The 18,057-nt window shown below is 32.2% G+C and overlaps 1 protein-coding gene across 1 annotated transcript; it reads right to left on the bottom strand.

Moving 5' to 3' along the window:
• Positions 1–7,033: 7,033 nt before the first annotated feature.
• LOC145108275 (agamous-like MADS-box protein AGL8 homolog) lies at positions 7,034–17,795 on the bottom strand. The gene is made up of 7 exons (XM_079045305.1): positions 17,508–17,795; positions 8,382–8,460; positions 8,239–8,303; positions 8,040–8,139; positions 7,870–7,911; positions 7,633–7,781; positions 7,034–7,383 (listed from the first exon to the last, which is right to left on the bottom strand). The coding sequence occupies exons 1-7, from the start codon at positions 17,690–17,692 to the stop codon at positions 7,275–7,277; spliced, it is 729 nt and encodes a 242-aa protein (XP_078901431.1). The 5' UTR covers positions 17,693–17,795; the 3' UTR covers positions 7,034–7,274.
• Positions 17,796–18,057: the final 262 nt, after the last annotated feature.

Here is an 18,057-nt window from a genome sequence, read left to right as displayed (position 1 = left end):
GCATAGTTGTTTGCTGGGTAAAATTATGTAAATATGAATCCCTTCTCCCAAGTAAATCTTTGATGTACAACAAATCTAATAGAAAACTCCCCCTGGAACTACTTTTTCATGACCAAAATCATAAAGGATTTCGGCCTACGTGAGGTTTCTAGGCTAGTTTTCGGTCCTTTATCTTTGATTTAGTGAGTTTTCGGACTTATTGGGCCATATCCTAGTGTTTCCGGTTTGGCTATGGTCCATTCACAAGGGTTTTCGGTCCTATAGATCACCTAATAAGGTGATTTCGGTCATGTGGTTTCCATGGTCGAAAATCCTAAAGTATCCCTCTCTTTTTTATTATGTTATACTTAATTGATCTATGTTGGTCTTCTGAATGTTATTTACAATATACATACATGTGTACTCAAATAAGAATGTCATTTTGAATTACCATAATCTAATGCAACAAGGTTACATAGAGAATCGTTTGTACATGAATAAAATCTCGACCCTAAATTTGCTAGTTGTGACAAAATACATACTTGAATGCTGATGTATACAATAGAAAATAGAAACTCAAAATTGTAGATTGAGGCCTGCAATTGCAGTGTCCTGAGACAGAAATTTCCCTGATAGGGATCTGTCAAGAGGATACAACAATCAACCAAGATCTTCTCTTGATTCTGACGAAATTCACTATGTTCCCTTCATTGTAAAAAAATGTGATTTTTTCTGCCTTGTATGCGTTTTGTTGCAAATAGTGTGATTCTTTCTGCCTTGTACGTGTTTCCTTTTCAAAGATGTGATTTTTTCTGCTTTATTTCCATTTTCTTGAAAAGGGTGTGATTTCTTTCTACTCTAAAACTATTTTCTTGAAAAAGGTGTTATTTTTTTTTCTTATTCTGACATTTAAAAAATCTGCAGGACAATTTTATCGCAACTTTTTTCTTGGGTTGGAGTGTGACAACATTTTCTGGTATTTGTGCTTATCCATTTGACATAGTGAGGCGAATAATGATGTTGACTTCTGGTCAACCCTTAAAATATCATCATGCTATACATGCAATAAATGAGATCATTCGATTGGAGGGTTTCTTGGCTTTATATAGAGGAGTTACTGCAAACATGCTTGTTGGTGTAGCTGGGGCTGGAGTTCTTGCAGGATATGATAAATTGTATCGAATTACATACAAAAGTAGCCATAATTTGGAGCATAAAAAAGTATTGTAGTTAAAAACTCGAAAAAATGGAGATGATTTTGGCTTAATTCTACATGGATTTACTAAAAAGAAAGAAATTGAAATGGTATTGGAAGGAGAAAGGTCATGGATTTGATATACGTATAGCTTGATATGTAATGGGTGCGATTCATGTGTGACACCTTCAATTAATTTTGTTGATTTTTGTTATGAAATTGTATAGTTTCCATTTTGGTTATTGCGTATTTTGAGCTTGGAAGGCTTATGAATGTCTAGGCTTTTATTCACACAATCACACTTTGTAATGTGATAGGATTGGGCTGGGCTGGGCTTGATGGGCCTAAACAAGATAAGGGCCTTTATGTCTTTTAATATGTAACTAGATTATGACCCGCGTAAAACGCGGATGAACATATAAAAAAAATACATATAAAAGTATAAAAAGTTGGCACAATAATTAAAAAGAAAGTAATAGAAACAGAATTAGCGTTATTGGTAACATTGAAAAAACAATGAAATGTTTGAATATCTATAATCGATAAAGGACCTCTTTGTAAACAATGTTTTTTGTTTTATTAGTTGGACGACATTCATTGTCACATATGAGTACCTTCAAGACTATATATTTTTAATTTATACTCTTCTTAGGTTCGGGAACCAATGTCGGTTGTCTTTTTTCTTTATTGTTGATGTATCAATGAATGCAATACAAATTGGTGCTACAGATGGAACTTGTAGTGATATCAGTCGATTTGTTAATGATCTTCCAGTAAGTTCATGTTTTTTTTTTAAAATTTACAATTTTTTATATTTTCTTCGAGTTAATGTTTTATTATTGATTTGTAATAATAATAATAATAATAATAATAATAATAATAATAATAATAATATGATTGGTGTAGGAGGGTCCTCAAACACTTGTGGGAATTACATTTGACTCATTGCAACAAGTTATTTTTTTAAAAAAAAATTAACCTTTCAAAAAGAATTATTCCTTCAAGCTCTTTTACATTTTTTTATTGCAGCCATTGATTTTCTTAGTTCCAGACATACATTATGTTTACACTATTCTCCCCTTTGATGTTATTGTTCAACTTTCTAAGGTGCTGAAGTTACCAAAGACGGGTTTTGACGATCATTGGACATTAGAAAATAACATAAATGCTTTTTCAAGAATCTTATAAGTAAATCTGTTTCTAACTCAAGTTACGACAATACCCTTCTGTTTATCTTTCATGTGTTTATCATAACATTTATTAATGGTATTAGTATCAATTTATACATATCTCCAAATATAAGTCAATTTTAATCAAGGGACAAAATGTTCCATTTTCTTGAGTTGGCAAAAAACTTTAACCCGGAGAACACAAGTGCGACCTATATGAAAACTGTCAAATGTCCTCTAGAATCTGAAATGTCATAAGTTGTCTTTTTAGTTGAATTATCTGTCATTTTTCATTTTCATTTAAGTTCTTTTTGGGATTAAACAAAAGGAAAAACAACATAATTTCGTTGTATGAAAAAAATTTGGAGTATAAGGCTACAATTAGTATAAAAGCCAACAATGATAGTTCATAACATTGGCCTAACTCATCTAATTTTTTATCACACACTAAAAGAACAAATAAAAGAATAAAATTACAGCTGCAATGAAAACCTTGTTTTGTGTCGCAATAAGTTGGCATAAAACTCAACAGTTCTTGAATATAGGAAGAGTCTACTATTCAAAAATGAAATTTGAAACTATAATAAGTAACCAGTTCGTGTAGATGTGCAGTCCGTAATCAAATCCAACCGTCCGAGTATACCTGAAGGGCTTATGAGAGAGCATGACAAAATCACCGATGAGAAATTCCTTTGGTGGCAAGTTAAAAAGATTTTTGAATGTCGAATTCCTATGAGGTGACTTCAGATTGAGCTGTCAAGAAGTTAGAATAATTCGTATAGATGTGCAATCCGTAATCAATATATTGCAAAAGTTAAAAGATTTTTACAAAAAAATGAAAATAAAACGCCCTAAAAGAAGAAGTGTAAAATGGTCATTTACCAAACTTTAGATGGCTACAAAAAAAAAAAAAAAAAAACACTCTTTGTTCATACTTACTTCACACAGACATCATTTTAATAATGCAAATGTCAATTTACCTATAAAGAACTTAAAAATAAATAAGAAAAATAAATAAATAAGCCAAACCTGAGATCCTTTTTGACAACATATGCATCCGACTCAACTATATTGGATCTTGAAAAACAAATGTATTGGTTAATGCAAGTGAAGGATATGGAATGGATTTTCCAACATCCATTTTTGGGTAACATCCACTTTCATATCCCTTTTACACATACGTCTGTTCTCATCATGTGCGATTCTTGATTCTATTAAAAAAATACAAAGTTATACAACCATATAACCAGATAAGAATTGCACTTTTAGAAAGCATGCATATTATGGAATAAGGTTAGAACATGTTTGGTCTTCAAATGGAAGAATCTTAAGAATGACCTAACTACAAAGATTCCTAAGTATAGTGTCCCACGGTTGGTTTTTTATTCCAGTGAAGGGGATTGTATCCCATTACCTCGATGGTATATTATCTAAGAAAGTAAGAAATAAGGCTAAATGGAACTTGATGGCAAAACGCCATTCTTTCGTTGGTTATACTGAAAAATATATAAATTCTTGGAAGTGGATATATTATGTTTTGATAATCAACCTTCTATACATAAAAATCCAAAATCTTCCCGATGATAAACTTTGATAGTACACGGTCATTACAATTTTTTTTGTCTCAATAGCTTAAGCATCTAATAACAGCTTAAGGATATGAATATAAACTAAGGAACTACATACAATACATACCTAATAACCTCAGATGCTCCAGAGCTTCAAATATTCTTCTCATACTTCTTCTCTCAACTTTTACATATTGACGACATGTCTCCAATGGGTTGAAGCGCTTCAAGACTTATGAAATTGTTCATAATCTGCAATGATAACAAAATACTTTTTAATATTAATTCAAATATAAATTCTATTCGAGTACCTAAACAACTACATTATGGTGTCCCTACTTTACAGTATTATAAAAATAAATAAAAAAAATCATACATTTTTTGCAACTTTTTCATAAATTGCATGAAAATATCTATCAATCTTTTTTTGGTCAAGGATTTAATCTCCCTCGTAATACCAAAATCATAGTATATTAATGATTCATGATTCATGATTCATCCGAGCCAATTGCAAGGTTTCTAGGATGAGAATCAACATGAAAGAAATCGGTTGGTATCTACATAAAATAGGAAAAATATATTAAAAATTCAGTAAAAAATAAAAACATTTTTTTAATGGGCTTGTTCAATTGAGTGTTTGGCCTCTTATTTTGGAAGTTTTTCTAAGTTTTGTGCCCCAAGATACTCTTTTTTAGTCTAAAAGAAAAGTTTCATTTTATTTTAGAGGCAAAATTATAAAATTATTTGACCACTTCTATTTTTTATGATCATACAAATAAATGTTGACCACTTTTTTATATTATTTTACCAACTACTCAATCAATCTGAACCCTGGAACTAATAACTCACCAAATATCTTTTGACGACAACATCTCTGTCTATTCTATCGTTTTCTACAACTAAAAACAAATACAAAAAGAGATATAGTTAACTATCATATTACTTGTTCCATCACTAACAACAACAAAAATCTAACAAGAAACATATTTGAAGATTGAATTGCTACCTGATGCAAATCGACTCCTCTTTTTTATTCCCTTTTTGTTTATCTTCATCTGACGATACCATCAAAAAAGGGTATTTGCAAGATGGTGTTAGATATTCTTGAGGTAGTAGGTGAATGTCAGTTGACATCAAGAATGCATATCATAAATGTGTTCAACAAAAACCCAAAATCAACATCAAGATAACCCAGAAGAAAAAAGTAAACACACAAAAGCTATATAAAAAAAACAGAAAATGGTGAAAAAATTGAGGGAAAGGAAGAAAACAGTAACAAAAATCGTATAAAATGCAAAGCAAGAGGTTGGAGTGGCATAGAAAATAAACCTATGAACAAAATCAAAAAGACGAACGCATTAACTGTGTGTATGCCGTCATTCCAATTTTTGCAACAGATAGAAAGAGGGAGGCGGAGAAGGAGCGGCGATTCCCTTAATTCCTGAAAGCAAGTGTAGAAATTAGGTTTTTTTCATCAAAATTGAGAAATAAACATCAGAAATCGAAACATAACAAATCAATTATAAGTCGTTGTGCGGAGAAACAAATAATTGACTGAAAGAAGGAGAGCCCTAAGGTGAAACGCAAGAAATATGAAGAAAGAGAAGGAGACGAAATAAATGAGTGTTTGCGGTTGTGATCATAAGATGAAGGAGATTCAAGGTTACACAAGGAGGAATCAAAGAGATAAGATTATGGATTGTTAGCACATAGAGACATGGGAAGAGAAATTATATCTGGATTCGAGGTCATAGAAGGGAGAATCGATTGAATCGTTGTGAAAGAAGACGCACGAATCATTGAAATTAGTGGGAGAATTTTTCTTATATATCTTACAGCACCATTGATCTTCATATCTTCTTCACTGCAATAAATTGAAAAGAAAATAATGTATGTGTTTGTGATTTTCAAACCAGAACAAAAGAAACGGGTAATGAGGGGTGAGGCGGTGTATTATTTTATTTTAATTTTATGAGATTTAATTGTCATTAATAGATTTCTTAATTTTAAAAGTAAGTTTATTTTTGGTGAGATTTAATTGTCATTAATAGATTTCCTAATGTTAAAAGTAATTGTCATTAATAGATTTCATAAAATTGGTGGACCAAAAAAAATAGTTGATCAAATGATGATGTCGACGTAACGATCTAAAAGTGGAAAAGATAGGAATTAAACACAATCAATGATCTTAATTGTTGAAGATGATGTCACAAAGTTTCTCTTTTAATAATATTTAGAGATTAAGCGCACTATGTCGCATGTTGACAAAAAGTTTACACACGCTTGACTTTTGAGTTCAGTGAATGCTAAATGCTAACGTGTTGCTATTTATAACAAACAGGGTCTAATGAATAAAGTATATTGTTGCAAGATAATTAGTTTGATTCAAATTCAATTAGACTCGGTGATACTAAAGCTGAGGGAATCTTTGGTTTGTAAAATGTTTATTTTTATTTATTTATTTATTTATTTATTTATTTTTTAAGAATCTTCAAATGAATTGGAATATGAAGTAAGCAACCTCGTAAAAGTTAAATCAATATATCAACTAAATTAAGGGCTAAATACATAAAAAGTTGTAAAAATCACTATCTTTTGCAATTTTGTGATTCAAACACTATAATTCAGTTTTGTCAATGAACGTAATCCAAGCTTCACATTTTTTTTCTGTTTACCACTGTGAACTGCTCTAAGTGGTAAAAATAGAAAATTTTGTGGCTTTAGTGGAATATTTGTTGTCAAAGTTTTCACAAAATCTACCGAACTTTGACAAAAAGAAATCATATTGCGACCAATTTAACCTATTATACTAAGGTAAAAGTGATAAACATAGAAAAAAATTATCAAACTTAGTTGACTTTTTATTGGTGAAACTAAAATGTAACAGTTAAATTACATAAATGCCAGAAATATAATTACTCTTATGCAATTTGCTTCTAAAATTAAATCATTATTGTAATATAGTTTTGGTAACTCGTCGCTTACTTATAGAAAAAAAAAACTCTAAAATAGAAAAAGAAACTTATGAAGTAAAACACTCATGTTTTTAATTCTAGTTCAGTTGATAGGGCACTACCCATCATCAAGTCTTGTTTAGTTATCATCATACGCAACAAATCATATACAACCAAATAAAATTTTAACACATTACATTAAAAACAAAAACTCAGCAAAATGTCTACAACCACTTTTGTTGCAACATATATACACAACTGAGAAAAAAAAACAACAGTAAGCTTGCTATCTATTTCCTGATATAGCAAGCTACTTTACATCCATGAGTGTAATAAACATAAATGTTGTTTATTCATCATTTCATCCACATATATATCATATTACAAACTGAAAAACTCTATAAAATGTTCACTTATTCATGTATTGAATCATCCATGGTGGCATAACCGTCACCATTTGCGCTTGTCTTAAGTTTTCTTCCGCTTCACCCTCCATCCGCGGTTGCTCACACATATTACTGCATTTCATGTCCACACTGTTTTAATGACATGACATGACATGACATGACAGGGTTGTACTGTGTTTGGTATGCATTGGACCGAGACATTACGACATTACAACATTACGTGTGGGACAAAGATTGCAATATTTGTCTGTCTGAGACAGTCCAATATATGTCAAACACAGTACAACCTGTTCTGTCATGTACAGTCCAGTGTAACAAATGGGGTATAAAATAAAGAAGTGTATATAAGAGTAATGTTACGGGTTGTTAAAGATGTTGAATTGGAATGAGGGCAGGATTTCATTGTTTTGTTGTTGGTGCTCCAAATCATGTTGGTGGGAGGGTATGTCTTTCTCTAGTTCTTTGATTTGCTTAGAGAGGGTGTTGTTTTGATCTTGCAAATCCTTGTCCTGTAGATGTATATTTTTATTTATTTATAATAGATTTTCTTAAAGTTTTTAACGGATGTGGGAAATGTGGAGATATAATTATATATACCTTTTTTTGGAGGTCAGAAATTGATTCAAGCATCAGTTGATTCTGCAAGTAAAAAAAGTTCAGTGTTGAGACTTTTGCAAAACAAAGTTTCATTCAGTTTTCACTATTTTTAATTTTTAACATTTTATAAAATATTGGTATAAGAAAAGGAAATGCAAAAAAAATTATACCTTTCTCAGCCTAATGTGTTTAAGAGCTGTATCAAGTTGCTGCTCAAGATTTTGGAGTTCCTTGAGGCTCAAGGAATCAAGATCTTCTCCCATGAAATGCCTATAAAAATAAGTATGGTTTTCGATAATTTCTTTTACAAAAACATGTGTTGTATTTATATTTTATATAAATAAATAATTGAAATATTTACAAGTATACCTTTGGGTTTTCTGCAAAAGCTCGATTCTGGCTTTTAGTTTTGCATGTTCCAGAGACCAGCTTCCCTACAAGTATTTAGAGAGTTTTAGGAATATATATACACAAAAATAAATAATCATAAAATGTTGAATAGGGCAACATACTTGTGTTTCATTGTGGGTTGTATTTGCCTGCATTTCTGCGTATGAGTATCTTTCATATCTTTCAAGGATCCTTTCCATTCTGTTGTGTAAATGGTGTTAGAAAAATCAAAAAGAAATTCAAATGAATGAAGAAGTAAAGCAGAAGGAGAAGTGTGTTTTATTTTTACAAAGAAATTGTGTTCATGTGTTAGATATAGTATAGAATAGGTTTGCATTAGATTTTGGTGTTGCTCTATAATCCTTATATTCCAACAAATAATTTTCAAATCAATTTTAATGTAAGAAGAGTTAGGGGGATAAAATAAGAAGGGCTAATAGCTAAATGATCAATTTTAGGTCATTTTGTTCCGATTAAATAGAAAAGAAACATCCATGTATATTTGTCCATATTAACTGCTTAACTCATTAAGCATGTTCAAAACAAGCTACAACTTAGTTTATTTGTTTATGGTCCCTCGATTCCCCATTTTACCCCCACTAACTTGGTTTACCCTAATGTACCACATTGTACCATGTTTATCATGTATAATACTATACAAGTAGTAATTCAAATGAACAATACATAATGTTTATGTTTTTTCTATAAAATTATTTAAATTTAATTGATTTGGTATTCGGAGAGGAGTTAATTAGCTTGAAAGACTATGTGACATGTATGCTAAAGGGATCCTATGTTCAACAAAAAGAGACACGGGAAGCTAGAATAAATACCAATGTGTGACGTGATAAATGCCCTATTGTAAACTCATACTTGGGATTTGTCATAAGTTACTTCTAAGAGACACATTGTTGGTTGTAAATGGGCTGTTATAGTAAAGATTAATCATGGCGATGCATCCGCTGAAAGCTCAGCTGGTTGATGTTAGGAAATCAGACGACACTTGTCAAGAATCAAAACAGACCTGATGCCACTTGCCAAACTCTGATGACCCTTTTTAGGAAGTAATATGGACAACACATGAAACTAAAAGCACACAAAGACATAGTATTTACGTGATTCGGTCAAGGTGACCCACGTCCACGGGCAGGATGAGAGTATTATTTATTCATAGAGTTCTCAAACAGAGATTACAAATACAACTAACAAGGATTCGACTTACTCACTAAGGATACAAAAGACACCGAAAACATAAAGAAATGACTAGCAGACATCCTTATTTATAGACTAGGGATGAGACATAAAACCCTAATAGGCCAAGCCCATTAATCCATAGGCCCATGAAAGGTGTCAACTAATCACAATCTGCCATGCAGCTGCTTCTAGAACCTTCATCCTTGAGATACATTACATGAGCATCAGCAAAACACATGGTGGAGCATCATGAACCAAGATGGCTCGTCAAGAGTGACCATGGCACATCGTGATGGAGTATCCTCCACCATAGTGGCACATCATGCCATTTAGGGCATCCATCTTGAGCATCTTCAACATCTGAGCATCCTTGGACAATCTTGAGCATCCTAGTGGACATCACAACCTATGTGGTGCATCAAGGGACAACATGGCTCATCAAGAACATGTGTGGCGTATCAAGCCATCTAATGAGGCATCATGATGCACAAATGGTGCATCCATGCTTCAGCCACACATCAATACTTCGGAGTACACCATGACACACTAGAGTGGCATACCTTGTACCAAGGTGGCACATCTAGAACATAAGTGGTGTACCTTGTTCCCAAGTTGGAGCATCCAACTCCCAAGTAGCGCATCCTCTTCCACAATGGCACATCCTCTTTCATAACAACGCATCTACCTTCCAAAGTGGCACATCAAGCACCAAGATGGTGCACCATGCATGAAGATGGTGCATCTTGTCTATAGGTAGTGCACTCTCCTCCAAAATGGCGCATCCTTGCTTTATGGCTCATCCAGGATACTCCATTCTCTTCTTAGGTGCTCCACTCCCATCTTGAGTTCTCCATTCCCTTCTTAAGTGCTCCATTCCTTTTCTTAGATTCTCCATTCCCTTCTTAAGTGCTCCATTCCTTTTCTTAGATTCTCCAGATGCTCCATGAGAATGCTCTAAATGCTCAAGTTATATTTAACACTTGCAAAAGGTTATTGTCTAGCATATGAGATTGATTATGATGAGACATTCTCTTAACTCTCACTTAATTAATATGCTTACATGATGGCCATTGATACCCAATAATATTCATCCTTTAATAGGGGTATGACCGATGGTTGGTTACTTAATCACCCTAGATGGTTTAAGGTAATGCATGAAGAGATTGATTCCCTATTGTCAAATTATACTTGTGAATTGGCACAACTTCCTCCTAGGAAGCACATAGTTGGTTATAAATGGATTTTTACAGTGAAGATTAATCCTTATGACTCTCTCATACGTGAAGGCTCGGTTGGTTCAAAGGCTATTCCCAAGCATATGATATTGATTGTGATGAGACATCCTCGACTATCCCCTAAATAATATTCTTATATTATAGCCATTGATACCTAAAATGTTCAAGGGACTTAACTGATGGTTGGGCATTTAATCATCCTAAATGGCTTTAAGGAAATGAATGAACATGGTTTTACAGTAAAGCTTAATAACATCGGTTCTTTCATCCGTTGAAGCTTGGTTGGTTGAAAATGGATATTCTTAAGCGTATGATATTGATTATGATGAGATCCTCTCTCATTTCTCTCATAAGAAATATGTTTATATGACAACCATTTATCTCCATATTGTTCTAATAATATGGCCGATAATTGAGGCACTTAATCACCCCAGATGGTTTAAGCCAATACAGGAAGAAATAGATGCCCTATTGTTAATTAAATAATTAGGACTTGGCATAAATTCCTCCTTGGAAACACCTTGTTGATTGTAAATGGGTTTTTCATTAAATCTTAATCCTGACAGCTCTTCTATAACCTAATAGCTTGCTTGGTTGCAAAGGGTTATGCTTAAAAATATGAGATTGATTATGATGTGACCTATTCCGTTGGCAAGATTTTATCAGTTGGAATTTGTATTCCTTAGTTTCCATTAATCATTCGAAGTCAAGACTGTCCTTGGCGAAATATTTAGGATGTAAGTGTTTTTTTATTAAAGGTGTAACATCCAGGGTTTTCCAGTTATCACATTCTCTATATGGTCTTAAGAAGCCTCCTTAGATGTGGTTTGGGAGATTTTATGGCATTCTCCTAGAGTTCGGTATGACTCATAATTTTCAAGACTAGTTTGTTGTCTTTAGATAACATGAGGGTTGTTAAATCATTTTAGTAGTCTACATAGATGGCATTATCATCCCTGGATAATTTATATAGTGTAAGTTTCATGTCATGGATGTTTGACATCTTCGTTACTTCTTTGGTATATAAGCCTCCCACTCTACATAAAGGATTCCACTATCTTAACTCAAGTATATTCTTGACAAAGGTGCAACCTGGTGGGCATTGGGCAATACGATGTTTACCGTAGGAAAACTTCTTCATGACAATGACAAACTTGTGAAGGATCCAAATGATAGAAATTCTTCGAGAAATTAAACTTTTGACGATCACCCGTCTTGGCATTTTAATATCGATATGATAGGATTGGCTAAAAATCATACCACTGGAATTTTAGCGAGTTTTTATTTTTATTTATAAAACTAGATTCGACTCCGGATCTTTTGATATATTAGAAAGATGTTGAGTTTTTCCATCACTTCATTATATAGTAGTTCAAACTATGATTTGAACACCTCCTAAGCAAGGGTTTGACCCCTTACATGAGCCAATCGACCGAGAAACACTATTTTATATTAAAAGTACAAAAAATGTATTTGTACCCCTTAAACGATTCAGAATGTTAGAAAAACAACTTATGTCATAGAAATTTGACGAGTTTTTCTTATTAGGCTGTTTCTGTCCCCACGATATGAACCTAGTGCTTCGTGATATACCCCAAGACGGCCCAAGAGTGGGTTCATGGGTCGTCCAAATGGTGAGTTTACCATTGTTTTTACCATTGTTTTAGGCCTATTTTGATCAACCACGAAATTTTGTTAAATTCTAAGATCGAAATCAAGTTCGGAAAAAATGGCAAAAATAAAGAATCTTTACCTCTCAAACTAGATTATCCAAAAATCTGGTTTCTTAAAACTCAGTTTCACACCGGTCCCAACCTATTTAGAAAGGATGCCCTACTTCACCTATAAAACCGGTTGAGATCCGATCTAGATTGTACTATTCACAAGAAAATTCGGTTTATATTTTCCAAGGCCACACCACGTTTAGAGATACTCTACTCACATAGGATCATAGTCGTGTGGGTGAAACATCTACTAAGGTAAAATATTAAAGAAATTATGATTTCTCTGAACAGATTAGATTGGTTGCCCAGTTTGAACGAGATCAACTATATAGTATTCTATATTTTTTGAAGTAATCTAAGCTCTTCGAAAAGTAAGAAGCAACACACCCATATATTATCATGGTGCCAAGTTAAAATATAGATTTATGACATATATGTAATTGAAAATGATGTGTTAGGATGACTCCTTAAGTAGTTAACAATAACCACATATGACTTTATGTGATAGCCCATTCCTCACTCATATAGCCAAGAATCAATTATTCCATACGAAGACACACACACACATCAAAGTCGATCGTATGTCAAAGATGTTATGGGAACACAAACATACCCTTCATTAGTCTAACCACCACACATCCAGTTCAACCTGAAGATATTCTAATCAAACCATATAAGAAAATACAAATAGATTTCATTTGCAACGAGTTAGGATGATTAACATATTTACTCCGTTTTCAGATAGCAAGGTTGTCAAGATCGGGATCATACTCATGATCGTTTTATGTTTTACAAGATTGTGATTGTAAGATCGGGATCAGAAGATCCTACTATAAATGAACTCATTTTCAAATTTGCTCGTAACGTCTTGAGTGTGCATTATATAGTATAACTTGAGGTTAATTAAGATGTCGATATGTAATCAACTTTAACTTTTTAAGCATGAACCATAATTTTTATTACTGCAAACCATAAAAATTAGAAAAAAAAACATCTTAATTACAAAAAGAAACAAGATCATGTACATCTAAAAGCTTAAGATCACAAAAGGGATATCATGAATGTGACATGCCTAATACGATATTAATTGATAAAGTGATGATGCTCGATGAAACTTCATACAACTTGCAATACTCGATTTCAAATTGAATAAACAGATTTGAGCCTCGACTATATAATAAAACTAAAAAGGTGGTATCGGATCCTGTTAAGATCTTAAGATTCTAGTCGTTATCCTAAGATCCCACTACAAATCTTGCTTCAAATAGATCCTAGTAAGATTAGAATTGTTTTTCTCTTGTAGGATCTTAAAATGGTAAGATCTTAAGATCAAGATCAAAATTTGAACAACTATGGAAGATAACAATAGATATAATATTTATAGAATAGGTTACATTAGATTATGGTGTTCCTTTTTTCTATGTAGTTTCCTTGTAGTAATGTAGTATCATGTATATAAATCCATCATAATAGATAAGATTATTTACCGGACAACTTACATCATCCATATCCTTAGTAGGAGTCTTCAATTTCCTTTCAAATTGTTTATTTGCTCATAAACATATTACATCTACAAGCTTTAAGACTTTATTCCTTTCATGCCTCTTTAGAGATTGACCATAGTTTAGTTTGATCTTTTGAGATTACCCATAGTTTAGTTAGATCTTACATCGTAATTTGTAAAGATACCTTATTATGGAATGATAACTATAAGTGTAAGTAAAAGAGAAGGAGATTTCAAGCAAGCATTGATCCACACAAATTAAAGTTACAATATTCTTTCTTTGAATGCCTACTAATCTTGCTGATTTGTTTATGGCTATTTATGTGGCAAATGATGCTTTTTCTAGATTGTTTTTCACACAAAGGAACATGAAATTCTGGGATAATATAGAATAAGAAAAACGTTGAAAAAGTACAAGTGTTGGGAAATTAGCCAATGGGTTGGAAGACCGAAGAGTCATCTTATACTAATTTCCCCTGTAATAATAGAAATATTAAAAAAAAACTTATATTGATATCGAATAGTTTCATAGGAAGCAATGCTATTGTCGTTCCATGTACAATAAGTGAATCCTCCTATGCATACTCGTGCTTTTCCATATTGAAGTGGGAGTACGTGCATGAAAAATACATCTTCAAAAAATAATATAAACCCTAAATCTTAAGAAATGTATAGCCTAAAACCTTAAAATCAGATCAAAAGGGCTAATCGAAATGCTTAAAAGTTGTATACTTAGAGTGTTTACAACATTTTGTATTATTTGTTTAAAAAGAACTTATTATCTAATAAAGTTACTATATATAATCATATTTGAAAGCTACTCATTCAAAACTCTTGAAACTAGCTACATGATTTTACTAACAAAATATATAAAGTTTAACTTGGTCCAATAAATACAGTTTGATTTAGGGATGAGCATTAGAACTGTTGGAACCGGAACCGGAACCGGAATTGGTAATAGGTCCGGTTACCGGTTCTCCATCTTTACGAAAACAGGTCCCGGTTCTAAAAATCGGAACCGGTTTGACATTTTTTTTCATTTTTTAAAATGCGCATAACTCGCTCATATGAAGTCGGAATTATTTGATTTTTTTTCCAACATGTAATTTGGAGTTTGTAATTCATTTTTGACGGTACAAACATATGTTTTGGTTAGATATTGAATCAGACACATGCCCCGAAAGAAAGCATATCGATGCTGCGTTTTTTTTATTTAAGCATTATTTTTTTGTTTTTTTGAATCTGTCCCATTTTTTAAATGTGTATAACTCATTCATATGACGTCGGAATTACTTAATTTTTTTTCCGGCATGTAATTTGGTGTTTGTAGTTCATTTTAGACTATAAAAACACATATTTTGGTTAGATATTGAATCAGTTATAAACCCCGGAAGACAACATATTAATGCTGCGTCTTTTCTGTTTCAGCACTTTTTATTTTTTTGGAATCTGTGCCCGCTTTTAAAATGCGCATAACTCACTCATATGAAGTCGGAATTACTTGATTTTTTTTTCATCATGTAATTTAGTGTTTGTACTTCAATTTAGAATGTAAAAAGTCATAATTTTGTTAAATATTGAATCATTTACAAGCTCCGGAAGATAGCATACAATCTATAGTATTTCAACCGGTTCTACTTTGAAAAATAACCGAAAAACCGGGACCGGAACCGGAACCGGCGCTAGAACCGGCGGTCCGGTTCCCGGTTCTTATAATATAGGAAAACCGATTCCGGTTCCGAACCGGCCCGGTTCTAAAGCTCATCCCTAGTTTGATTATTCATTAGTATGTGTGTAGTTATACTTTTACATATAACAATTGTACGTTTACATATAACATTATGCACGTTTTGTTTCCCATAGTAATTAAGAAATTGTAAAAAATAGAATGCGGAAATTTTAATTAGTCAAATTATGTCTTAATTAAGTTATCATAGTATGCTAAAGTTGTTCAAAACTTCTACAATAATTTACTTCCCATATTTTTCACTTATAAAATGGACAAATTAACCAAAATTGACATTCATATGAAATGATGAGAATTGTCTTGTATATTAGAGCATAAAAAAAAAAAAATAAAAAATAAAAAAATTACTATTTAATAACACTGTTGTAGGTGGTATAAATATAATTACTGTTACTGGACCTCTTAATAACGCAATAGTTAGAAATCTATTTATTCCAACAATAAAAGCTAATTAAGTCTTAAATACGTTAAGTAATAACACAACATAACACGTTTCTATCACTAATACCAAAGGGATTAGAATCTACAAGAAATCCATAAGATTATCAATTTAAAATTATGTTATTACTAACAAATAGTTAGTTTATTTATTTATTTATTTTAAATAAGAAAGATAAACGTACATATACGTTCAGTATTTTACAGAAATCCCAAACTGTTATTTTCTCTCTCTCCAAGGGATACATTAGTACAACAGTACTACTCACATTAAATATTTAGCTAAGTGTGTAGTTATACTTTTACATATAACAATCCAATTTTATTGGTTTTATTTACACAAGTACAAAGATAATGTCAGATTAATATAGTTCTAATGGAAGGAGTGTATCTGATTGTACTTATGCTTAAAACTTAATCAGTATTCTCACATAAGCAAACATCAATTGAATGTGGCCACTTGTAAATAGATAAGTATTTTAACTTGAAGGTTATCAATGATTGATGGCATTACCTATTCAACTCCTTGTTTTAAGTGATTATGAATTCAAGATTCAATAGTGCTAATTATTCTCTTTGAGTTAATTATAACTTGTTTTTCCTTAACAAAGATCTTAAACTTGAAGTCGTGAAATACTACACATTGGGAAAATAGTACACATGCAATAAAAACGATACATGAATTTGGTTTTAATTAAATTTCTTTGTCTCCCTCTTTATTGTATAAATTTAATCTTCTTCCCCTCTCCCCCTCCAAATAAAAGAATTGAAAATGACAGGAAATAAAGGATTTTGAAACCTTAAATGAGAAAAAAAAAAATCCTCGTATCTCAATCGTATTAAACTGTCGTAGGTAAAGCTTTTGAAATTTTCTCTAAAATCAATGATCATTAAGAGTATATAATGCTATATAAGCCTAAAATATCTAAGCAGAAACGAAAGAAACAACTGTGAGGAGTTGCCACTTGCCTGATATGACCAGACCTACTGACACTAACTCCCCCCCTAAAATCATCAGTTTTTTTTTCCTCACATGAACAACATGCTCTATTTCTGATTCCAAACCAGCTCATAAATCAAAAACCCTAAAAAATCTAACTTTCAACAACTCATCACGCATATACCAATAGAGAAGAAGAAGAAAACACAAACGTATCATGCACCGATTCAACAGAAACTACGATTCTCAAAAGATCGTGATTGAACTTAGATTCGTGGAAGAAAACCGTGCATGAATTCCATTGGTTTCATCATGTGGTGTTGCACAAAGAAAAAACTAATATAAGATCAACCGGAGACTTCAATTTCAACGGAGGAAAAAATCAACATCGAACGCAGAACCATTAATGTAACGATGAATATCAGAGAAAGTAAGAGGCGGGGATGAAAGATGAAAGAGTACGCACCCGGAATCAGTAGAGTACTCGCAGAGCTTTCCTTTAGTAGAGAAGACGATGAGTGCGACATCGGCATCACAGAGAACGGAGATCTCATGAGCTTTCTTCAACAATCCCGACCTCCGTTTTGAGAAAGTCACCTGCCGATTGATCTTGTTCTCTATCCTCTTCAACGTCACCCTTCCTCTTCCCATTTCTCCGGCGATCGATTACCCTCTCTCTCTCTCTCTCTCTAAGTCTTTCTCTCACACACACAAAAACTTAGTTTCTCTACAGTTATAACCGTATTAAGCCAGAAATGCCGGTTCCTTTTAATACCCATTTTAACACTATTGTCCCATTGGTTGTTATTCCACCCAAAATAAATATAAAATAATCAACGTCATAAATGCGATATTATAATTAAAAAAATAGTTAACGTCATAAATAGAAAAAATAAACTCTTTGTTATTTTACAAAATATTATTGTTATAAAAAGTTATTTGTTTTGTTCATCAAATACCATTAAGAAACATAAATTTTAGTAGAATATATTTGGATAGTCTTTTTTTTATATTAG

Source organism: Lactuca virosa, chromosome 4, assembly GCF_052849685.1.
Source record: "Lactuca virosa cultivar CGN04683 chromosome 4, Lactuca_virosa_CGN04683_v6, whole genome shotgun sequence".
Taxonomy (NCBI): Eukaryota; Viridiplantae; Streptophyta; class Magnoliopsida; order Asterales; family Asteraceae; genus Lactuca; species Lactuca virosa.
The sequence above is the reverse complement of the archived record's forward strand: the minus strand, read 5'-3'. Positions and strand labels throughout refer to the sequence as shown.